General features: G+C 46.1%; 1 protein-coding gene across 1 annotated transcript in view; it reads right to left on the reverse strand.

Moving 5' to 3' along the window:
* The window catches only part of LOC8031470 (glutathione hydrolase 1 proenzyme), a 73,307-nt gene that overhangs the window by 42,188 nt on the left and 5,433 nt on the right, over positions 1-25,686 (reverse strand). Inside the window, exons 3-7 of the mRNA XM_040212226.2 lie at positions 24,229-24,351; positions 22,786-22,880; positions 21,829-22,024; positions 21,168-21,358; positions 9,251-9,435 (exon numbers count right to left, since the gene is read on the reverse strand). Coding sequence (XP_040068160.2) covers positions 9,251-9,435; positions 21,168-21,358; positions 21,829-22,024; positions 22,786-22,880; positions 24,229-24,351 — 790 coding nt within the window. The remainder of the gene's footprint in view (positions 1-9,250; positions 9,436-21,167; positions 21,359-21,828; positions 22,025-22,785; positions 22,881-24,228; positions 24,352-25,686) is intronic.

Consider the following 25,686-nt stretch of genomic DNA (forward strand, 5'->3'; position numbering starts at 1 on the left):
CTCCTGGTTTTACAAGGGTCAGCAGTTGCGGAACCGTTGGATTTCGGTCGTTGATCGCGGCGGTGACTGGACCCCATCTCACCTCCTCTTCACCTCAGTGAGTGACCTACACAGTGACCGCAATAACAATAAAAGCGAACTGTTTTAATCCAGGTTGTATCTGTGTGCCGTCCGATGGCACTAAAGTAACACTGGACTGCACCCTGAGCACGCATTCGAGCGCCGTCCAAAGTCTCGATGGGCTGTAGAGGGGACCTGGGTCATCGCGCCCTGAGAAGCGGAGCCTTCCGTATCCATAGTCTGAAGGAATAGGTTTCACTCGAAGTTTTTTGACCATATCCAAGCACTTAGCAAGTCATCAGGGAAGTGTCGCAATCAGCAATTTAGAAGATCTGACTATGAGCCGCTTGCCGCTGTTAACGGCATTAGCGCACACGTATGAGGAAGAGAGAAGGGACAGAAAAGAGCGCTACTCACAACTGTATTTACAGAGATGAAGAAAAGAAAGAACATCGTCCAGCTCCCCATAAAGATGAAAAAGGAAGAAGAGGAAGCAGAAATATAAAACAGGAATATAAAACACAAAGTCGGGTGTTCCCTCGCGCGCACAGGCTTAATACACTGGTTCTTTGATTAAACCCTAAAACCTTTTTTGGCTGTGCCTTCGTTGTCGTGGTGCAGGGTGTGTTTGCATCAGTCTTCGCTCGCGCCTGGTCACCCGTGTCAGGGGGGAAGACGAACACATCATCCATGGTCGGCTGCCGCTGGGTCGTCGTGCCTGATGTCTCGCGGCACCCGTGACTCATGCGAGTTCTGCATTGTCCGTCTTAAAAAGTCTGTTTCCTTGCTTGTCAAGGCTACCGATGCAACACTAATGCATTTAGTAGCTGCGGATATGATGTAGAAGGCTTCTACCACTTCGCGGGTCATTTTATCCTTGTGCCTCTCTAGGGTTATTGTTTCCCCGAACAGCGGATTACAATTGCACTCCTTGCAATGAGTTGCAAGATGGCCTCCCACTGTGGCTCTCAAAGAATAATCATGCTCGCGAAGTCGGTCGTTAAGGCAGCTGCCTGTTTGCCCTACGTAGACCTTGCCGCAGGAGAGTGGAATCTTGTATACCACGCCTGAAGTGCACGGAACAAAAAGTTTAGCATGTTTTTTTGTGCACCTCTGTCTTGTGGCACCTTCGGCTTGCGAGTTAACTATGGAGCAAATTTTGCTCATTTTTTGCGGGGCTGAAAATACCACTCGGACCCCATACCGACCTGCCACGTTCTTTAAATTGTGTGACGTCTTGTGAAGGTACGGGATTACCACCGGTCTTGTCTCTCCTACATCTTGTTTGTTGGCTTGGAGGCCTTTTGCCCTTTTCAACAAGGTGTCCGCTACATTAGCCAGCAGTGGTAACGGATAGCTGGCTTTTCTGAGTCTTTCAACCTGCATCGAGAAGCTGGCTTCCATTGTGTGGCCACATGATTTCTTGAGCGCGGATCCCAAACATGTCAGAGCAATGCCCCTCTTGACGATCTTAGAGTGAGCCGAACTGAAATCCAAAATTCGTTTCTTAGAGCGTGGAGAGTACGTCCAGCACACATGCGTATCACCTAAGTGAAGCGAGAGGTCTAAAAACTGGAGAACGTTTTCTTCAGGGACCTCATACGTGAACCTGAGGCCCCCTCCATACTCAGTGAAGGTCGCCAAAATATTGGTCACCTGTGTGTGCACATCGGTGTTATCTTGAAGAACAACCAGGAAGTCATCCTGGTTGTTCTTCAAGATAACACCGATGTGCACACACAGGTGACCAATATTTTGGCGACCTTCACTGAGTATGGAGGGGGCCTCAGGTTCACGTATGAGGTCCCTCAAGAAAACGTTCTCCAGTTTTTAGACCTTTCGCTTCACTTAGGTGATACGCATGTGTGCTGGACGTACTCTCCACGCTCTAAGAAACGAATTTTGGATTTCAGTTCGGCTCACTCTAAGATCGTCAAGAGGGGCATTGCTCTGACATGTTTGGGATCCGCGCTCAAGAAATCATGTTGCCACACAATGGAAGCCAGCTTCTCGATGCAGGTTGAAAGACTCAGAAAAGCCAGCTATCCGTTACCACTACTGGCTAATGTAGCGGACACCTTGTTGAAAAGGGCAAAAGGCCTCCAAGCCAACAAACAAGATGTAGGAAAGACAAGACCGGTGGTAATCCCGTACCTTCACAAGACGTCACACAATTTAAAGAACGTGGCAGGTCGGTATGGGGTCCGAGTGGTATTTTCAGCCCCGCAAAAAATTAGCAAAATTTGCTCCATAGTCAACTCGCAAGCCGAAGGTGCCACAAGACAGAGGTGCACAAAAAAACATGCTAAACCTTTTGTTCCGTGCACTTCAGGCGTGGTATACAAGATTCCACTCTCCTGCGGCAAGGTCTACGTAGGGCAAACAGGCAGGTGCCTTAACGACCGACTTCGCGAGCATGATTATTCTTTGAGAGCCACAGTGGGAGGCCACCTTGCAACTCATTGCAAGGAGTGCAATTGTAATCCGCTGTTCGGGGAAACAATAACCCTAGAGAGGCACAAGGATAAAATGACCCGCGAAGTGGTAGAAGCCTTCTACATCATATCCGCAGCTACTAAATGCATTAGTGTTGCATCGGTAGCCTTGACAAGCAAGGAAACAGACTTTTTAAGACGGACAATGCAGAACTCGCATGAGTCACGGGTGCCGCGAGACATCAGGCACGACGACCCAGCGGCAGCCGACCATGGATGATGTGTTCGTCTTCCCCCCTGACACGGGTGACCAGGCGCGAGCGAAGACTGATGCAAACACACCCTGCACCACGACAACGAAGGCACAGCCAAAAAAGGTTTCAGGGTTTAATCAAAGAACCAGTGTATTAAGCCTGTGCGCGCGAGGGAACACCCGACTTTGTGTTTTATATTCCTGTTTTATATTTCTGCTTCCTCTTCTTCCTTTTTCATCTTTATGGGGAGCTGGACGATGTTCTTTCTTTTCTACATCTCTGTAAATACAGTTGTGAGTAGCGCTCTTTTCTGTCCCTTCTCTCTTCCTCATACGTGTGCGCTAATGCCGTTAATATGTCTAACTACCAACTAGCCCAGTTATCAACCCTTTTACGCTTGCCGCTGATTTGTTTGTCATAAAGTCGTCCAAACAAATCCACAAATCGTTTGAGCAACCTCAAAATTCTTCAGGCACTCTCTGCGTTTGATATCACCACACATCGCGACACCAGCTTTGCGCGGGCACTTCCAAGATGAATTGCCGTTGAAATTAGTAGGTAAGTGATTTCAGCACGTTATACTTTCTGCAAAGAACAGTTCCTTAACCGAAGCAAAGTACCGAAGAAAGGAAGCAGACGACAGATGTCATCGGTCAGTCGCAGTCTCCATTTGGGAATTGGGATGAGGAGCGGCGCAGAGCCCAGCAGTGCCAGCCAGTCCTTCCCTACGAACAAGCGTCAACCACAAGGGATGACGGGTAGTCATGATGGGCGATGAAGTAGACGGCAAAGGGGCTGGCGATAATGGAGGTCGGGTTGCGGGGGCTACGTAGCTAACATCATGATCCCCTGCTACAATTCTATCATACTTGGTAGTAGGCGTCTCTTCCGAAATTTGAGTAAGACACAAGTTCAACGTTGAGGGCGTGTGGCGGGTCGCTACAAAACACTCTCGACACCCTGGCCGATCGAAAAAGGCCAGGCTGTGCTAGCGAGTCCATCTATGGAAAGCGGCAAGCTTTGATGTCATGATGCTTTTGGAGAGAAGTAGTTGTAGTTGTAATTAAATTAAATTTTAGGCACTTTACCCACATATGCAGGATATGTTTGGGTCTCCATCGACAGGACAAGTTGCCTGCTTCATGAAGACCTTCCTTGATGATGTGCGACATGGGCAATTGCCGTACGTGTGATCATCGATGCCTCCATCTCCCTGCAAAGGTAACCCATAGACTACAGCAGGTATCGCCTAGTATACAATGCCAGGAATTAATTTAGAGGGAAAGGCCGTTCCCAAGCTCCTTGAGAACCTGCATGGCGATGCCCTAGTACAGGGGTGGCCAAGCTGCGGCTCTCCGCGTGTTAAAGTGCGGCTCGCCGCTCCCTCCCTTATCCCTCCTCTCTCTCCCCCCCCCCCCCCCCCCCTCTCTCCCGGAGCACTTCCCCCAAAAGAGAAATGAAACGCGTTTTAAATGTGCTACTGCTGCCTTACGCACAATTGGACTGCTTTTGACTCATATAAGATAGACCGAAATTAGTTTGAGTTTCGTTTATTGCTCTGAACAAAAAACCTTGGAAAGATGGCTGCTCCGGCGTGCTGCACACAGCAGTTTGCGACACATGCTTTGGATCTTGCATACGTCGGGTCGTTCGAGTGGCTCCGCCCAGTTCAGGCAGATACGAAGAAAACTGAAATTTTTTTACGTTTAAGCTCTTGTTGGAATACTAAGCTTTTGTGGCGTTCTCCGAAAGACGTCAAATACCTTGTGCTCAAATGCCGGAACCATGCATTGTGTCTAGCTTTTATAGATAATTATTTTGTTCTCAAGAGTCGTTACTTGCGGCTCCTTTGGGCGAACACTGCGCTGCGGTTCAATGAGACGAGGGTTGCTGAGAGTCCTTGTAGATTTGTTTGTAATTTCAAAGCGCTTTTTGAGCAAAGATCTAGCTTCGAACACGAACAAAGCCTTCAGTGACAAACTGGGTGAAGCTCGGGAGTGCGTTGTTTATTTGGTAAACAACCCCTTTTTTCCGTAATGGGAGCAACCAAAGCTAAGAAAGTCGTGAATGAGCCGGTACAATTTTTTTTCAATCAGCGTTCGACAATTTTAATGTATCGATGTAATCGCAACATGGCTGAAATGATGGTATCCAAACATCGTAAAATAATCACGTTCGAGCACCGCGTACAAACCACCGATTGCACCGCTAGTGTGCTCCCTCGACCTTGCTGTTCACGGAGGAGTGATGGGAGGAAAGTGTCTCGGGGCTTTTTCCTCCCATTTCTGACCATTTCAAGCATGCAATCGTAGATTTATCTCCCCTTTCTTAGTATTTTCTGCCACAGCCACAGACGTGGCGAAATATGTTTGTTTGACGTAAATTTGTATGAGTGACTTTATACGTGGAACCGAAATATGCCGACGCCTTCAGGCTAAACTGTGCTTCTAATGTAGAAAGAAGTGCACAATGAGATTAGCTACTCATGCAGTGTGCCGGTACGGAGATTGCAGCTATGGATACTGTTTCACAGAAAAATATGTTTTGTTTTGCTGCAGTTTGTGTCATCAGACATTGCAGCACATCATACCTACGACAGACGGTGGTGCCTGCCGTGTGCTGAGACCTTCCAAGGTGACCTGGGCAGTTACCGTACTTGTGAGCATGGGTGCTTCCATAACCTTGCCAAGGTAACCTTTAGACTTGGGCAAGTATCGCCTCGTATGCAATGCCAAAACTTCCCTTTGCGAGGAAGGTCATAACCAAGCTGCACCAAAGCCTGCCTGGCTACCCCTAGCGTGACATATAGCAGCATCACTATAAGCGGCATTCCGTGTTTCCAGAATTAATCCTTTGTCGATCATAATCTAGAAAACCCGAGACTGATAAAAGCAGGGAAACAATGTCGGAGAAGAAAGACAGGGCAAAAGAATGTAATCCTTTGCGGCATTGGAGAGTGTTTTCTGGGGTTTACCTTTGTGAAAAATTTGATGTTTCTCAGAGCTTGTTTTGATTAAATTCTCAGTTTTTCAGAATAATTTAGATATTAAATTTGCTTGCTGAGTTTCTCGATTCTCAGAAAGTCAAAAGAAACAGAAAAAATAACCAGACACAAGTGTATTAATTAATTTATAGTCTCAATGATTGCGGAAGGAGTTGCCTGTGCCTAGACGAGGTTTCTTGAGCTGAATATGGCGGTGTGACTCTAGATCCTCTACAACTCGCAGTACACCCCAGTTAATACCAACTCTCCCACGACAAAACTTGCAAACCAGGGTTACTTATCCTACTTAGTTTGGCGCAGTATGGCCGTCGGAGCTCTTGCGCCATAAAACCTGTAAACAACAACAGGGTTACTTATCCAGGTGTCGGTACATTAAGCTATCAGTCTCCTCGATTCGGTCAATGAAAAACTTTGTTTTACCCACCTTTTTAATGGCTCCCTGACATACTTGCTACTCACAGCCGTAGGTGCCATGGGAACGTGCCATGCTGCATGGCTGTGCGGGGTAAAGTGTGAAATCTAGACAGTTCCGCCGCCTTCGCTCGTCCCACAAAATCTGCGGGCTAATGGCTTCCTTCATGATAGAAACTGTACCCCTCTTCACGTTACGAAGCCCAAATGGTTTGTTCGAAACTCTTGTTTGTTTGGAGCATGGCTAGCACAACCACATCAGAGAACAGAATGGAACATATTTCTTTCGTGCTGCTGAGCTATTGTTGGGGTTCCGCAGGCTTTATTTGTTGCCATCGAAATTCTTCTAATCAGTTGGAAACAAGTTCTACTGCCAAAACCCAACCCCTCCCCACCCCGACGTCACAAATACTGATGTCACATAGACAAGGGGAACACGACTACAACATAAACAGAATCACTTCTGGACACTAAGGCATACATTGCCAAGATTGCAGATGTCAAGCAGAACTAAAAACATTGCACCGTAATGAGTAAAAATAATAACCAACTAATTAGGGAAGTTATTGAAGCTGAAAAGATTTCGAGGTTAGAAGAAAACTGTCACTAAACCTTGTCCAGATTTATTACAAAATAAGAATTAGATAATCTTGCATCCAGATAAAACCAAAAATAAAAAAAAAAATCTTATTGTTTAAAAAGACAGGCGCAGACAGAGAAGAAATAATACAAGTCTGAGTTGCAAGTCAGAGCTTCATGAATGTCTTTTCCTTTTGTGTGTGCTTGTGCTTGGTTGCGAATTTTTCGCACTGTAGAGGAGTATGCAACACCAGCTTGCCCGAGCCTCCATATTTTTAATACTGCCAGTAGAAACTTTCACTTTGAAAATATGATGAGGACCGAATTTGAAAATTAAATGTCGCCAAACAATTTTTTGCGGACGTAAGGTTTTTGTTACGAGGTCAGTCAAAGCTACTGGTGTGTTTAGCCAATTTTGAGGCAAATTTGTGACCTTGAAAAAAATTACAGGTATACTGTTACATTCTCTTTAGCCTCCTGAAGATGTAAATCACTGGATTGAACCCCTACCATATTGTTTTGTCTCATAACTGATGCAGGTATCTTCTTTTTTTCTCCAACTCAGTTCGACGTAGGAGCTGCCAAGGCGTCCTGTGCCTTTCACGTGAACAGTGGCCAGCACTGGAAGAAGCAATCTTTGGACTGCTGTAATCCATTCTTTGGGCAAGTGAATAAATTTCTTTGAAGCAGAGACCTGGTGTTTGCACAGCAGCTCCACAGAACAAACAACACAAACACAAATGTTTCTTTGCCCAAAGCCTTCGTAGCTGCTTGAACTTATTGATCTGAGCTTGCACGTTGCAATGTTAAGGCAAGATGCAGATATAGTTAACGTATCTCTAAAAAAATTGGGGGCACCTTATGCTTGGATGTCTAGCTTGATCAACTTGGAACGTCCAGCTGAATTGAAGCAAGGATCTAGCCGAACTGAAGCATGCAGCCGAATTGAAACTTGTAGCCGAACTGAAGATTTAGCCAAACTGAAGCGTCCAGCCGAATTGAAACTTCTAGCCGAATTGAGGATGTAGCCGAACTGGAACGTCCAGCCGAATTGAAACTTCTAGCCGAATTGAGGCAATAGCCGAATTGAGGCATCAGCCGGATTGGGACGTAACCATCTTGGACGATATAAATACACCAGCAGAAAGAGGGCGGTTCCCAGAGGCTGACCTTGCAGACGTGTATACACGTTTGTCAGCCGTTAACTATCAGACGACCTATGTACAGGGTGTCCCCGAAAATATTTTTTTTTTGTAATAATGAACTAGACATCGCTGGACCCTAACTCAGTCTCTGCCCAAACGTAGCGCTACCGGTACGGACCAGGGCCGGCTCGCTAGAATTAGCGTCTTAGCTTAGACTGTTTGAAAGAAAGCCTATTGAGCCTGAGCGCGAGCGCTTGAGCTAGACTCGACTTCACATGCAACTCCGCTCGTGCTATTAGAGCGGCGAGATGTTTTGGTGGCGCCCTCCTATGGTTCCCTCTCGTGACGTCATTACCTCGCGAACAACAAGTTCAATGGTGTTTGTAATGAGCACGATGGAAGCTCGAAATCGCTCTCAAAGCAACACTGCCAACATCGTCAAAATTGAAGTTCTTACATTCCTCTTATTTCCGTCGATGAGAAATCTTTTGCTGACGTCATAGTCAGCCTTTGGCCAATCCTGGAAGGCCAACCACAGTGACGCTTCCGATCACGCACGTCGCCAATAGCTCCGGCAGAGCTTTCTTTCATAGTCTCAGCTAAAACGTCGATTCTAGTTAAGGCAGCCCAGATGCCAAGGTTTCAGAACAAGCAGTTATCGTATTCAAACGCTACGAGCGATTTCCTGAAGGTTTCGATGAGAACATGGTGGCCAACGAAGCCTGCGAATACATGGGGCTGAACGGCGCAGACTACGGGGAACGGACCCTATTTTCCAATTGAAAGTTTAAAACATCTTTGATAACTTTTGTATAGAATAACGGTTAGCTCTGAATAGGCACGTAGCCAGGGGGGGGTCATGGGGCCCGACCCCCCCTTTCCCAAAATCTTCATTTCTGCTGGGACCTCCACTCCCCCCTCCCCCTCATACAGCATTTTGTCATGGGCGCCCCCCTCCCCTTTTGTCCCGTCTTTTTTGCGCTATTTTTAATATGAACCCCCCCCCACACACACACCCGAAACAAAATCCTGGCTACGTGCCTGGCTCTGAAGCTTCGGTATGTGGTCCCGACCGTTAGCGCTACATTTAGGCGAAGGTAGAGCGTTCGACAATGCATAAATAATTTTTGTAAAAAAAAAAAAAAAAAAAATCTATTTTTTTACAGAAAGTTAGTGCGCAGACGAGATGGTGAAGATTAGGCATAAGAGAACTCCGAGACCGCAGGTAAGCAACGGTAGGCCTTTTCGCGTATGTGTCGTCCTTTGCTTACCATATGAATGTCTTTTTTTTTTCGGGGACACGCTGTACACCAGTAACAAGATGGCGGCGTTCAGGGGCCGCACTTGCAAAGGAGAGCTTACCTTGACGGCCGCCATGATGTTCATGATGTAAGCAAGTGTGGCGCCACCGCTGGGCAGTGGCGCCGTGTACAGGGTTGTTTTGCTGTCGAGCTTGACTTTCATCGCGGGCTTCCACTTGGCCCTGTAGCTGGTCAGGTCGTCGGCCGTTATGAGAGACTCGTGGAGCACCGCGCTTGAGGGATCGTCTGCGGGGTACTCCAGATTGTGAGAGGACGGTAGGAGTAAACTTTCGAAGAACGACCTAGCGCAAGAAAGTAGCTGACTCATTGCCTGTGTCTACACTGAACCCTGTGTGTTATTCGTGGCGTTTACAGCGCCAATTTATGCAACATGTTTATTTTTCACATTAACTGAAGAGCGAGTAGGTAACATTGACTGAAAAGAAAGAATAAATGTTCGTCGTTCCTCGACCCGAGAATAAATGTTCGTCGTCCCTCGTCTTGAGTTTGCTTTATTCTCCATGTTTATTTTTGCACAGCGAAAGTTAACCGGTACTTGCAACCTCATATGAAACAGTTGTACCTAATAAAAAAAAAATATTTACCCGTTGTTGAATACTATGTGTGCGGCACCTAGATTTCATTTGCGTTACCCTTCGCAGCTCGTTGCCATCCTCGTGTACATAACAAAATTATTGACTTTGGCCTATCTTATAAACCGGAATCGGGAAGAAATACTTAGTTATGCGGCGGTTGTTTTGATTTTGAAACAAATACATAATTCAGGAACTTCCTTTATGCCAATGCTGTAATGTGCTTGGGTATGACAAAACGCAGATGCATATGTTTAGGAGTATACTATCAAATAGAGTAATAAAAAAAAAAAAAAACGGCAGGTGGCTCGCACGCTTTCTTTGTTACTAATAGCATCCTCGATCATCCGCACCGGTGCGCACCGGGGCACTGAGGTGCGCCCCTTCATCTTCGATCACGTGCACCGGTGCGCACCGGACGTCCTCGATCAACGAAGCGCACCCTCCCGGTGCGGCTTTTCGTTGCCCCAACGCGCACCAAGAAAATCGGCGGTGCGCCGGGGGGCAGTCCCATCAGGCATTGCGGCCAGGAGCGGGAATCGAGAAGATGGCGGGAGTAGCAGACGCGCAGACTGTCGAGATGGCGATCTTGCAAAAACGAACACGCCTCGCAGCTGCACTAGATGATTTCCTCGGGTCTTCTGACGGCGAGACGACGAGCTTCTCGCCATCGCTGCGATTACTGGCGATTGCTGCGGTGGCAAGGAGCGCCCGAAAAGCACGAACTTCGTGGACAGCGGCGCGAGGCGTTTCGATGACGGCGAGGTACGGCTATTATCTGGTGTTTCGTTTTCTTGAACCAATAATGATGGCCAACATATACATGTGGAATTGTCACCCGCTTCGAGACCTTATCAACAATCACGTCCACGATGTTTATTTCTGTGGGACCGTCTAATCCGCGAGTAAAAGAATAGAAGAAATTGACAGCAGACGGGCACCGTGCGCTGACCTACGCAAGAAAAAACGAACAAAACGCGAAGTGACGCAAGGTGGAGCTCACCGCGGTGCACCGGCGCGGCGCAGTTTGTCCTCGATGTTGCACCGACATCGCGCTGCACGACCGAGGAGCGCTGTGCACTGTGCTGGTTTCAGGGCGATTCCGGTGCGAGTTGATCGAAGATGCTATATAGAAGTTGGCGGTTTCCAAACACGCATTGACATATAGCTGCCGTGACGGCGCAAACAAATACCAAAAAAAAAAAAAAAAAAAAAACCTCGATGTATAGGGAGTATTCACTGGCGGCCATATCCGCGTGCGCTGCTGCTGAGCGCGTGCTGACGGCGAGCTTCCACAGTCCTTTTGGAGCGTGCATTTAGCACCATCAAGGTTGCCGGTCTTAGCAGGCTATTAATGTGAACTCGTTCTGAGCATGCGCTCTAAACATCGCCCTCAAATATGGTGTCCAGTGAATACATCCTATTGGGACACCCGACGAAGTACAATTGGGTACTTTCAAACACCCTACATACAACCTAGTACATACATGCTCCTGAGTCTTTCCTATTTCAATATATTTTCTTTGGGAACGGGCGAACGTGCGAACGCGCGAGCGAAGCCGCACACGCGAGCGATATCGGTTGACTCCGCGACTCTCAAGAGGACGCTCGCCCAAGCGTTCGTCGGCAATGGATGGCCCAAAGGATGCCGCCGTTACGCGGAAAAAGGCGGCTACATGCCAGAGTGTAAAGGCACTCAACATTCCCATGATTAGCAGCCTGTGTTTCTTCCCAGAATCGCCAGCGTCTTGGAGTTCTTCTGCACGGTTCGCGTCCGCTCTCCCCGCCTAGCCTTCCACTCCTCTCATTTTTTTCCCGTTTTTTCTTTCCCTTCCTTTTTCTCTACAAAACGACAAGCATAAAATGCATAAAGGAGCACGTACTCAAGAAAATCGCTACGTCGAAAGAAACCTCCCACCCTTTTTCTAACGCAAAAAAAAAAGCTAATAAACGTTTTTAATTTTTTTTTTTTTTGGGGGGGGGGGGGGGGGGGGGCGTATGGCAAACTTTTTGTTACTCCTGGTTTACGGTAGCGTTTAATTATACTCTCGAGCTCAAGAGAGGTCGCGAGATGTGGCGACGTCTACCGCTTCGCGCTCGGTTCCTCCTTCAGCGTTCTTTTCAAACGACGGTGAAAGCTTTTGAGCTTACTGGCTACTGATAATGAGTATCTGTACATAAAAACAATTAGCGCAAAGTACAAGGACAAGCCGAAGATACAAAGAGGAGAAGCGCTGTTTTCGACTTGTCCTTGTACTTGGCTCTAATGGTTTTCACGATGTTTATCCAACCAGCCCAACTGTTCATTTTGATTCAGTATCCGCACGATAGGCGCGCGGCTTTCGCGAACTCATAATTTTTTTACAAGGACGAGATTCTAATCTGATCAGAGTATAATTAGGGTTGTTTGTATCTGGTGTAGTTTCCAAGAAGACAAATAGGATGCATACCTCTCGGAGTGACCCTTGTACATGCCGCTGGTTATTCCTATTTAATGAGAAATTATGAATAACGTCTCGCATATTATAGACGGTGACAGGTCAAGAACGAAGTGGAAGCTCTTCCCACTTCTTTCTACTTTAGCAGAGCGAACGCTGGAGAGCAGGTCGCCTCCTCTCCAAAGTTCGCTCTGCTAAATTGGAAAGATCTGGGAGGAGCTTCCACCTAGTCGTCACGAAGTCGACACTGAAGGCTCTGTTATACTCCGACGTAACGCGCGCGCGCGTGCGAGCGCGTCACAGCGACGTCACGTCGGCGAAAACACGACGCTCTATACTCCGGCGTCGTGTCGTAACCGACGCGACCGGCGGCGTTCGACGCCGTCTGACCGCCTCGACGCCAAAATGGAGCATGCCGTATTTCGCGCCGGCCGCGCCGGACCAGGATGCATCACGCGCTGGCTCCGGCAGGCCTCGCGGTGAATACGAGCAATAGCAGACGACGGGAGCACCACTCCGTGTGGCGTCACGTTTAAAGAATCGGACGTCTCGGTCGTCCAAAAGCTGATCGAGGGAATTCGTCCTCACCCGAGTGTCTACGACTCGAGGAAGCTTGAGTACCGTAGACCGTGCGCTTGTCAAAGATGTACCGCATGTACATTGACCGCCTACGCTTGCGGCGCAAGCGGTGCACCAAGTGCAAGCCCGAGTTTTCGTCGTGCAAGGTACGTCCTCGCCATCGCTCGAACTCGGCGCTCAACAAGCGCGAGAATTCTCGTCTGCTATTGGAAACTAAAAGGAACCGGAAATGGCGGACCCTCGCAGGAAACGCACCCTCGTAGCCAGATTCTGCGCATGCGCCGCGCTGGCGGCCCACCGACGCGCGCCGCGGAAGTCGCCAGGGCCGCCGGAGTGGCCGGAGTCTAGAGAGGGCGAATTTTTGACGCGCGCGGCGTGACTGACGTGACGTAGCCGACTTCGGCCAGCGTTCGCCTGCGCGCGCGTTACGTCGGAGTATAACAGAGCCTTGAGGGTGCCGGACGGTAAGTCACGAAACGGGGGAGGGTTGGAGGGGGGCGCATGAAAAGGCAAAAAGGAATTAAAGAAGTTCGCTGTCCAAGTATGGGAATGCCGGAAAATGCCGATTCGAAGTGACTCTTCTTGTTCGTGTCTAACCCCATACCGCGTCTACATCAACGGAAATCACCTTTACCAAATTCAACGAAGGAGGGTTTTTAAAGGGACACTGACAGGGTATTTATGCTCGCCGAGGTTTTTAGTTGTACGTGACATATGAGAGCTCAACTACCCAGAACAGAATTTTCGGCTCGAAATTCGGTTTCTTTCCGCCCGAAAACCGCCGATCAAGAACTAACCGGTTCGAGTCTCGCTCACTCTCTTTTCCGCGGTCACGGGCCGTTTTCTAAGGTATCGATGCGACCACCAAATTTAATCAAAGTCGTGGGTCACTGAAGGAACACACTCAATATTAAAAATAGAAAAAAACATGAAACCCATTTTTGTGGCTTCTAAAAAGCTGCAAAAACGTTGATTGAAAAAAAAGTTTCACAGACAACCGGAAGCATTCTGTGCGTGCGTCGTTTTGCGTATCGTGGGACTCGCAGGGACGCGATGGCAGCGGACGACGGGCGTGGGACCTCTATTTCAGAACTGTCGTTCGCGGTACCGGAGAATTTTGTCTGCCTTCAAAAGAACAATTTGGGACTGATCAAAAGAATTGGTCTTCATCCCGTACGACACGCCCGACCACCAAGCCGATTTGCACGAAGACGTCGCCGAGCCGTCGCTCCCTTCTCGTGGCTGAAGACATCGCTCGCGCAAACGTCAAGCACGACGTGTCTACTTCGAGTTGAATATGCACGCGTACGATTTCTTTACAAGGTGAGAATGTCGCCAATGCGGGGTGCATCCCGACTTCGACCCGGGAGTGCTTTTGCTAAAGGAAAATCGGTAGCAAACTTAGTTTATCGGCTGAATTATTACTAAGGAAAGAGATCCCCCACTTTCGGTATGCCCCAGTAGCTTAGTGGGAAAGACGTCCGCTTTCCACGCCGTAGGATCGGGTTCGATCCCCCGTGAAACTTTCTTTTGTTTTTTCATATGTTTTTCGATGTCTACATTTCTTTTCTTTTTTTTACAATTATCACTGAAGAAACAAAAAAAAAAACATTATAAGAAACAAATGTTGTGGACGACACGTCGCTGAATTAAATGGTATGGGATTTCCTTTTTGACACCTGCGAACTCAATGTAATCACTTTCCACAAAATGCAAGGAGCATATAAATCAGGTAGCGTCCGCTTTCCGAGGTGCCCGTAAATGGTCTACAGGAATTGCAGCCAGCCATTGGTCCCGATCCCGTTGATCTTTCGGAAACTCAGTCGCACAATGCCACTTCTGTTTCGGACGCGGGACATGTGAGCCAGCTCTTCACGCAACATCTTGGGTGTATTCTTTTCGGAGCCGATCAAAATTCACCACGGGCACTCACTACTCATCTCCAACTCCTCAATGTACAAAACAACTCATCTTGGAGTACAGAACAACGAGCTGAACATACATAACTGCAAAAGAATCCCACGGCGAGCAGTTCCCGTACGCCGCATGTCGTCTGCTACCGGGAAGGAGAAAAAAAAAAACAAAAAAAAAACACACGGTCGGGTGTAGCCACGTGACTTCCGCCACTCACTCTCTCTTCTCTCCACTTCTCCGACCTCCGTCGGGTTTCGGTTTCGGTTTCGAGCAGTTGCGTCTTTTGGCTTTATTAAAAAAATACGCTACTCTGTTGCAAAATATTAATTGGGTAGTCCTCCGACACCATAATGAAGCGCCTGGCAAAAAATTTAAAAAAAATTTTGGGGGGTGTCAGTGTCCCTTTAACCGTTAGAGAACATTGAAAGTAATCAATCTGGCCACCCCAAAACGACAAACAGGTCGGTTTACCCTACCGCTTTTCCCGAGTTATGTCTTAAAGCCAAACCCTTAAAGGGGCACTCAAGCCGATTCTGAGATCGTCCTTTTGTGGTGATAACTCAATCTAGACGCTTTAAGCAGAGTGTCGAACCGATATTTTTATCGGTTCGGTTCGGGTTCGGGTTCACGGCTTTTGGTTCAGTTCCGGTTCAGTTCCGGAGCGCAAAAATAACGGTTCAAACCGGTTCGAACCGGTTCGAACCGGTTTGAACCGCTAAATTGAGAATATATTTTCTGCGTTGTTCTGTCAATAGGCACTATTTAAGCCATGAAACTAACTGCTGTAAACAATCTGATTTTTGCGAGGACCTATTTTTGAGAATTTCGCGAATCGCCTACAAATCGCGAAAAATGGGTCCCGCGAACAATTTCGGTAAAATGTAAACAGATTGAAATTTATAGTGAGATTCCACCGCGTCGAGAAAATTACAACCCACGAATTATTCCAAAACTTCAGCTTTGACCTAAATCGCGAAATATTGAGCCCACGAAAAATAAGTCGTTTACAGTATATAGTTTTCTTTTTTTTTTATCGTTTGTTCAATCCAGTTTTATTTTCAGGTACAAGAATTATAAAATTCTGTTATTTATACCTACACAACAAGAAAGGAAAATCTCCATTAACATACCAAACGTCGTGTTTGTACGACTCAACCTCCCTTATTTTACCAGAGTCACATACATTGTACCTGAATCGAAATGTTTTCGCGAAGTGAAGTAGGTTGCCTAAAATACCCGTGACAGGTACAACTTTGTATCGCAGTATTAGATGTTGAATCGTGGTTTTGCCCTTGAACTAAGAAATTAATTACAGTGAACAAAATCATGAAATGGGCACCTCGTCGCCATATATACCATAAAATGTGTTTTACGGAATACATTTCACAATATATATATGACGACGAGACGACTGATCTTAAGGCAATATAATTTTAAAAATGTCACGAAAGTCACGGGACAAGTCCTTCCACTCTATATTTTATAAAAACACTAAGCGACAATCGCAATGCTTGTTTTTTCTAACTAGCATTGTTTGCTCTCAGCACCATGATGCGGGCGACGAATCATGCGAAAAGGAGTGGCTGAAATTGTTCACTCTAACCTATGAGCACCTTCGTACTGAGATCGAATCTGACCTAAAACAGTGCTTACCCATGCGAACATTTTCTATATTGGATAAACTGGCATAGCCTGGTTCTGAGGTTTGCTCTTGACAAAATGCCGGTCAATTTAATTTGCAAATAAGCATCACCCTCCCTAATTGATGATTTTTGTCAAATAGAACAAAGTGGGATTTCATGCTCTACTCAATTCGGAAGCTACTTAATTGGACACTTTCTGAGAGTTTAAGTGTGCAATCGTCATAGCTCCATCATTCGTTCCAGTAAAAAAAGGCGATAATAAAAACACATAAAAAACGCAATAATAAACTTCTATATATTTGAGAAGTTATATATGTGTGAGGAACACATATAGTTATTTAAATTAGCTTCAAAATAAAAAAAAACAACATTATTTAAAGCTTTTCCAAATCACCTATAACGTGTCTATAGAGGATAAAAGCGCCGAAAAAGATTTGCAGAACATCTTTCAGATAATTTAAAAGTGCATTTACATATATATCTTTCAGGTGAGGATCTTCTATTTATGCTGCCAAATCTTCAGACAGGAATTAAAGGAGCGATGCAACAATTTTTGTACTTTGCGCAAATACCGCTTAAAACGGATCCATAACGTTAATGGCCTATGAAACACGCGTTCGTTTTTCACCCCACGCAATAGAAGTCCCAGAAAAAAAATTAAAGAAAAACGAGCAGCGTTCACCCCCTCAACTCGCAGCCAGAACAAGCGGCCACGTGATCTGGAGCCGATTATATGCCGCCAGTGTTGATCATAGCCACGCGCTAGGGTTGGCAAAGCGCAGGACACGCGCTGAGTTCCAGACATTGTTATGGCTCGGCTGTGGTCGTCGTTGCAGCGATTGGACACGGGTCACAACCCGAATGCTTCTCAAGCTAGTAATTGTCGCGAGCCCAAGTCGAGTGCCCACGCAATGCTCGGGTCCAATCTATGAACCGCATTCAAATATCGTCACTTGGGTGTACTGCGATCCCCGAGTTACGTCATCAAATTTTGCAAAGGAGAGATTGAATGAAAATGATCGCTTTTGTCCTTGAAATTACACCGCAACAAAGGAGTTTCTTGGCCAATGGCGTTGCGTGTGAGTATCCTTGAGTCCCAGGTGTGCCAGTAAGCTCGTGTAAAGTGAAAAACATTCCAACTGAATATCGTTGCACAGCTCCTTTAAGTATATTTGTATTATCATCGATAAATTTGACTTTATGAAGTTCACATAACCGCCTGAGACCGACACGGAAGGACGATACTCGAAAATACGCCAGCTGTTGAGACTTCGGCAACGTGCTTTTGTTAGCTGTTTTGCAGTGTAAAATACTGGGTTGCAGGGTATGCCAAAAAACACTGTGGTCACATGATATATCGCAAGGCAAATACACGAAATGTGCAGAAATAAGGAGATGACACGCAATCTTTTCTAAATAATCCCTTACACAACGCTTTACTGCAAAAAGAGATGCATAGAAATGCATAAAATGATATTCCTAATTAAACATAGATTCCTCGCAGGGCAAATGAAGATTTTTAGAATCCTAATATAAGTCACTTTTGGGCATCAGTTTGCCTCAGCTCGAAACGTCGCGAGATACTACTAATGTTATCTTAGGTTTTATGTGCACTTGTTTTGGGACCTTACTTCTCGACTCTGTTCTTTATCAGTCATGTGCTGCAACATTTCATTAGGCTGCCGTATATCATCGCGAGACTGCTATAAATACTACACAACTTTACACCTTGGACGTCTACTGCTAGTGTTGCGAACGTCGCACTTCACCAGAAAGCTGAAGTATTTAACATGGTTTGCACGTGACGTAATCGCACTAGATACTGGTTGTCATTGCGAGTTGTTCTTGCTGAGAATATCAAATCCGATGGGGCAAAATGCACGCTGCAAACTTTTCGCGCTCAGTGCAAGCTATGTATTTGAGAGGCACACATTTTTCTTTTTGGTGCATCGTCGTTAGGCACGGCGCGAGTATCTGGCACGGCAAAACGTTCTTTCTGGCAAGAGTGTTTTTACAAATAAAAGTTGTACCAACTACCCATCTGTCACTATCGTTTCCAGGCCACGCTTTCTAGTCTGCGCCGAAAGTGCGCGGTAGAGGAATCTTTACGACACAGTATGCTTTAAAACTACCCCCCTCCCCACTCCCTTTTTTTTAGTTGCTCCTCAAGATAATTTTTATTCCTCAGGGATTGCCTGCTCCGTATTGAGTGGTGTTCACTCGACAATTATATTTGTGTCACTCGTTAACAGTAATTCTTCCTTGCTTTTACTTTGCACCAAACTGTGAAGGTTAAACAAAATACAGGGCGGTCGAAACTTGGAGAACTTGAGAACGACACTCCTGTGAGACTTAGAGCGGCTGCCAACGTTTGGCTATCCCCGTGAGACCACTAGGATCTTTCTTTTCAGCTATCCCTCACGTACACACTAATAGTTCCATGTAACGTCGGACTAATACGTCACATGTAGACCCTTTAACACTTCTATTCTCGGTACAACTTTCTAAAGCAGTTCAGCAACAACGAAAACATGTTTGGGAGCCTCAATGGTGTGCATACATGTAAAATGGGCCGTGCAGCATTTTTTTTACCTTCAGTTCAATAAATACCGCCAAGTTGTAATCCCTGACGTTGATAACTTGCAAAAGCATCCATTAGTTTGTTCCTCCGAGAAATGAGAGACAGTCGAAAGAAAGAAATGAAACAGCTTTCCCCTCCTCAACTCGCAATTATAACTGTCAGCCACGTGATCTGATCCTAATATATGCAGCGTCAGTGTTTATCATAGTCATAAGCAGGGTTGGCAAAGCGAAGCATGGGTTAATCTTCAGATATAGTTTTAGTTGGGCTATAATGGTGCCCGAGCCCCACTAAAGCGACAAACAGAAACAAACGACAGCGGCTAGCCTTAAACCAGAGTATTTCGCGATTTGGCAGGCTTTGTAGAATAAAGAAATATGCTTAAACACGAGTATCATGCACACGATGGTACCATTTGCAGGCTTGTAAACACTCCTGCTAACTTCGCGAGCACCGAAAAACTCAAAGCCGTATAAAGGTACCATCGCGAACATGCTGCATGTGTCTGAGGCTTGTCGCTTTCGTTTGCTTCTGCTTCTAGCTCTAGTGGGACTCGGGCCCATCATAATCTTTGAGTTGAACACGAGCCGTTACCCGAATGTTTGGCGATACTGGTTGTCATGAACCAGAGCATTTGGTTTGGGATCATGACAATCGGGTACATCATGGTGTCATGGGACTCTCAGTGCGAAGTTGTGATGTCATGTGACGTCACGGTATCAACAACGTTAATAGATCTAGCGACGTCCTCAATTTGAATCGACTTTACGCGGTGAGTCACGTGACGTCACGGGGTCACGTGATGTGAAATTACTTGACAGCATGTCTTGACATTATGACGTCACGTGACGATGTGACACATGGCTATTCATAGTGCCGATAAGAAAGCGCCGCAAAAAACCAGGATTTATTATACATTGGAATTCTGTATATGACGATTTGATCAATGCTTAGAGGAATTAACGTGCCAGGTTTTTATTCCCAAATAATAAATTTGTAATACTAACAAAAAAATTACCGTGAACCGTTTTGAACCGGTTACCGTTATATTTTTTTCCGGTTCCGTTCCGGTTCAGTTCCAAGATGGCGGCGAAGATTTCGGTTCGGTTCAGTTCCGGTTCGGCTAAAAATAACGGTTCTGTTCCGGTTTTCGGTTCGGTTCGGTTCCGGTTCGACACCCTGGCTTTAAGCATCCCAACAAACACGAAATCACAATCGTGCGTAGCTTATCTTCTCGTTAAGAGCGTGTTCAAAGATCGCGACACGCCCTTTTTGGGAAGACTTTTCTTCCGAGTGAAGTGGTCGACGAAGGAGGCCTGTCGGCGAGTTGCAAGCGATGGCCTCGCCCGCGGAGAGAAAGAGGAGTCTTATCCGAATGTGTATACCTATCAGACTCTCTTCAAAACGAGTTATAATAAAATCATTCGGAATCTGCGCGTATTGCAGGGCTTTCATTGGTCCACACAATGTAGTCCGCGAGGGAAAGTAGTCCACATGTTTTTCTATTGTCCTGAGATGAATAGGCGGTTTTGTAATATAGGACTTGGTATCTGTGGGAACTAACACATTTTAAACAATATAAGTTCAAAAACGACGTTTTTCAATAAAGGACTTCAGTGCCCCTTTAATATGAAAAACAAGAGAACTTTAATTTCAAATCGTTCTAGACTTTCTTTTCTGTTGCGAATGTGTAAAGGAACATTGACACTTAAAAACAGAGACTTTCGCGCCAATTAACAGGCTTGATTAACAACATGCAGTAGCCAGTGAAAGATCGTAATTTTTGCGGTACATCAGCGAGAACGGTGCATGAACCAGAAAAAACCGCCAGACTTAGACATTCCGTCAAATAGCTCTAGTACGTAATTCTCACCATAGTACGCAGCCCCTGTTCCTACGCAGCGGAGGAGTGGGGAGAGAGGGGAGTTTTAATGCACCACCACACACGCAAATCAGCGCGGCGCAGCACCATTGGTCGCCCGCTATGACATAAAACCAACAGCTTCGCTCCGGTGGCACTCTTTCACTTGGCGGTTCTCATATGAAGCTATCGCTTTTGAGCTCATCCTCAAACAAAATTAATGCAAACTCTGGGAAGAAACTAAATACTGGTACACGAGAAAAGAAAAAAAAAAGAAAAAAGAAAAAGGCTGCAGACATATCGTAGGTGAAAAACATCCGTCTTTTCTTTCCTCGGGGATATGAGGCGCCACAACGCCGTGCAACGCACCCACAACGTTTGCTTTGCCGTCACCGATGTGAAGGTCGTTGATGAGTTTGCCGGCGACGGTGCCCCCTCGGTCGTAGAAGTCCCTGTAACTGCCCTTGGCTAGGAGCCTGAGCGTCGACGACAACTTCGGATTGCGGAGCACCTCGCCCTCTTGGTAGAGGTCCCTGGTGCGATGGTTCCACAGCAGCTTCCTAATGGACAAAGCGAGAAGGCAAGAGCGTATGCCCTCAAAGGCCCAGAGTGAAAGCTTTCTTGCGATACCGTTAACCAATCCTAAAACTAGCAAACGTGACGCTCGGATTAGTACCGTAAAACAAGCACCTTAATGGCGAGTAACAGACTAAACTAGCTGAACCCCCCCCCCCCCCCCCCTCCCCCGGCCCCCCTATTTTGCATAAGACGCGGAGACCAGTTGAATGTGCATTGAATCAGTAATTGATGTTTACTTGAACCGGTGTGAAGACGAGTATTCGAAGGAATTTCAGAGCAGTCGTACCGCACCGAAATCGCCACCGAAAAGCGGAGACACAAGACGTCATCTGCGCCCTTATACCTTCTTGCTGATCTAAACATCCACACGAAAACAAAGTTGTTTTTTCTCTTGAGAATTCTGGGCGTTGTGGGCATGAAAGCGCCTCTCTAGAGCCGAATTCCCGCTTACTTGAGGCTTTCCTCCGCAAGTATGGCATCCCGGTTTTCAGCGATGGCTCTGCCGAAGGCCTTGTCAACGACGATGCCATGCTCGCCCTTGGAAATGGCGTCCGCGAAGAGTTCGGACCACGGGACGTTGCTGCCAATCCTCGAAAGCAGCGCGGAGTACCCGTAGATTTCTCCTGGGACGCCTATAGACTTCCAGCCTGCACCAAAGGGCGCCCCCACTCGGCTTAATAAACCGATGAAACGAGCAACGTGGTGATGAACTTTTTACACTGCTTGATTGCCTCCGTCGGAGCGTTGGCTCTGGTCGGACATAAAAAAGGACACTGACAAAGTATTTGTGCTCGTCAGTTTTTTTTTGTTTTTTTTTTTGTACACGACATTTGAGAGTTTAACTACCTAGAACACAATGTGCAACTCAAAATTAGTTTTTTTTTTTTTTTTTTTTTTTTTCCCGTTCGAAAACTGTTGATCGAGAACCGGCCGGTTTTGAGTTGCGCTCACTCTCTTGTCCGCAACCACCAAATATATAATCGAAGTCGTGACTCGTGGTCATCAAAGGCACGTACTTGATATAAAAAAAATGAAACCCATTTTTTTTTTCGCTTTTAAAAGGATGCACACACGTTGATTGAAGGAAAAAAAAAAAAAAAAGAAAGTTGCACAGCCACGTGATTTTTGGCACCTCTCTCCTCCTCTATAATTCTTCTTCCTCCCCAGTTCAGTTTCGGCTTCGGTTCAGAACAATTGCGGTTTTTTTTTTTACTTTCTTAAAAAAAAAAATCAAAAAACGTTGCGCTGTAGCAATATATTGATCAGGTCGTATTTTTACACCATAAAAAATCGCCTGGCAAAAAATTCATCTTTTTTTTTTTTTGCGGCGTGCTAGTGTTTTTTTTTTTTATGGAAAGCGGAGTAATGAAATTACTGGCTTTGAGAACAAAAGCAGGCGATGATTTACCGGAACGAAGTACTTTGCTGTTTGTTAACTTTTCTCGTAAGGCAGCTCCAGGTGCTGACTCGGTGGCAATCAGCACGCTGGCGTCCGTGGTGCTCCTGTCCTCCAGGAAATATACAAACAAGAACACAGATAGGACAGCAATAGCGCAGCTATGTTTTATGTATAAACTTTTACTTGCCCTACCTATAACCCACATCAGAATGTCTTTAAGCTTCTTAGGGTGATGACAAGACGGCGTGTTATCTTCGTGGTGGACACCGAGCTAACCCCTACTTCGTAATTTTCACCTCTCTAGATCTGCTTCTGTCGACCATTTCAAATTGATCTGTCTAGGCATAGCCTCCTATATATACTGACAAAGCCTGGCAGATCGCCACGAGAAGCGCCCGCCGAAATGGAAAAGGTGGAGCGGCAGACAACGAATGAGACCAGAGCCACGTGACTAGCACCCCGCTGCGGCGAGACGCCGAAACACTTCTCCCTAGCGAACAAGTGTGTTTTGGATCCTCGTCGCTGCAAAAGCTGTGCGCTGACGTCCAGGTTCCACGAGAAATGTCTCTTTGATGCTCTGTGCTACCAGATCCTCGCGCTCTAAATCTGCGACCGGGCACTCTATGGCTCCGTCGTCGAACTGCCAGGCTTTATGAGGCTATGGTGTAGGTTAAGATAAGTTCACCTTCGTCGTTAGCGATGCTAAACTGACTTTATCATGTACATAATCAACGAACTACGCACGTCGCACTTTAAATAAAAAGAACTCGCGTCACTTGCCGCCAGCTCTGCGAATATTCTCCGTTATATCCATAACAAGAATTATCGAAATACATATAACGGTGATAATTGAACAGGTTTCTTCCGCAAACCAGTCGCTCCGCGCAAGACGTCGCCCGATCCAAACGTTTCATTCACAATCGTCACGCTGCGTATCCATGCGTGGATGAGTGGACACATCCGTAAGTTGTACCTCAAGTTTGTGGTCAAGAACGTCGTTTTTCATTCGTTCCTCGTGCCCCACAGGAGAAAAAACACGTGGAACTTTTTTTCTCATCTATGCGGCATTTTTGTTTCGTTCTGTGAAAATATTTAGAATAAAGTTTTGGTATTCGATATTCAATTCAACATGCACTTTTCTCCCCACTATTTTATACTATTCGATTTGAATTCGTTTTGAGCTGAAATTTCACATTCGCACTCCTAATTGAAATATGATAATTGTCTTTTTGTTTTATTTTTACGGCAAAAAAAGTTAACGTTCCTAGCTAATAATTGCTAAGCTCTTAAATCAGAACCTGTAGGTGAGAGACTTGTCTGAGCAATCTTCCTCACCGCTAAACCGGGAGAGAAAAAAAAAAAAAGAAGTATTTTGTTGCTTCGATAACATTTTTTTTCCCCGATACTAAATGTGTGACCTTCCCCTTTTACTGGGCTGGACGATCATCGCACCCGTGGTAATAGAGGGCCACAAAGCCGCCACCGATGCCCGATGCATAGGGGTGGTAGATGCTCATGCAGAGGAGGGTAGCCACCGCAGCATCAGCCAGGGTTCCATTCCGCATGAACATGTCCCTAAACACAGAAAAATAGGATTAATTAATTCGCACACACACAAACACCTACATAGACATACAGACAAACACACACACACACACAAGGAAACAAAACACCCCTTTAATTTTATCGAAAAACAATACTTTTTTTTTTTTTTAAAGTTGATCAAGCATCATTGGCGATCGCCATTTCTTGGCCGGAGCGCTGGGGTTTGCAGACGAGAATGGAAGAATGGATAAGTACATTTTAGTAACAAAGAGGAGTTTGGAAGACTGGTGGAAATTATCTAGGGAGCATTGAATAAAGAAATCATACTTTTGGCTCTTAATTTTTAGGCTAGGTGGCGCAAGCTACCACCCGTTATGAAGGGTACAGCCGTTAGTATCCATCTATCCATCCATCCATTGGGCGCGAAGCTCGTGATTGGGTCCAAATCCTCATGAAACACTGACGCAGTGCTCGTTTCCAATACGAGCTGAGCAGAGTTCCCGCCGAACGCTCACCTGCAGCCCTCGTGTCCAATACACTCTCAGAGTACGTGCCCAAGCAATGGCTGACTCAGACAATTGGCGCAGCGGCTGCTAGGTGGCGCGCGCATTTGAAAAAAGTCTATTACATAGCCGAAGGCTGTTGCCGTATGAGATATATGGTGCTCTAACGGCAACAGCCTTCGGCTATGTTAGAGCACTATATAGCTCATACGGACCAGAGTAACGCAATCCTTTGATCCGCGTGTTTTGCCGACATCATGGCCGACAGAGTAGCTCGGCGCGAGTCACGTGGTACTCAGGGTTCCCCCTCCCCCTCCCCCCCATCCCTTCCTTCAACCTAGACCCTTATTAAAATACTCAAAATTTGAAAGGGTTAAATGAGTTATGTCATCGTTTTCAATGGACTCGCATAAAATAGGATCCCTATGCGATTAGTATACTATAGTAGTGAAAAAAAAATGTAAACAACTAAGTCTATCGGCGTTTGCCAACTTCACACCCGATTGTTCTAACCTAATACAGTCTCATAAATTGATCCTAGAAAAATATATTGAAAAAGCCGATTGGGACACTATGTATTTATTGGTGCGATACGAAAACTCCCAAATATAATGAAAGGCTGAACGTAAGCCGTTATGAAAGCCCAACGGCGGCACAAGTTATGTTAATGGACCTTCGCTTTTTAAGCTTAGTTTATGTCTCTTCAGGTCCAGAAGATACAAAGAGTGTCAATGACGATCGTGGTAATATATATGTGGCGTCATTCAGGCATTCGAAAACATGGCCCTATGTCAAAGGGCCGGCCCTTATTAGAAACATTCCGGCGGCTATTATTAGATTTAAGAGTTGGGGGCCATTTGGA

The sequence above is a fragment of the Ixodes scapularis genome, unplaced genomic scaffold, assembly GCF_016920785.2.
Source record: "Ixodes scapularis isolate PalLabHiFi unplaced genomic scaffold, ASM1692078v2 PGA_scaffold2__306_contigs__length_199485367, whole genome shotgun sequence".
Taxonomy (NCBI): Eukaryota; Metazoa; Arthropoda; class Arachnida; order Ixodida; family Ixodidae; genus Ixodes; species Ixodes scapularis.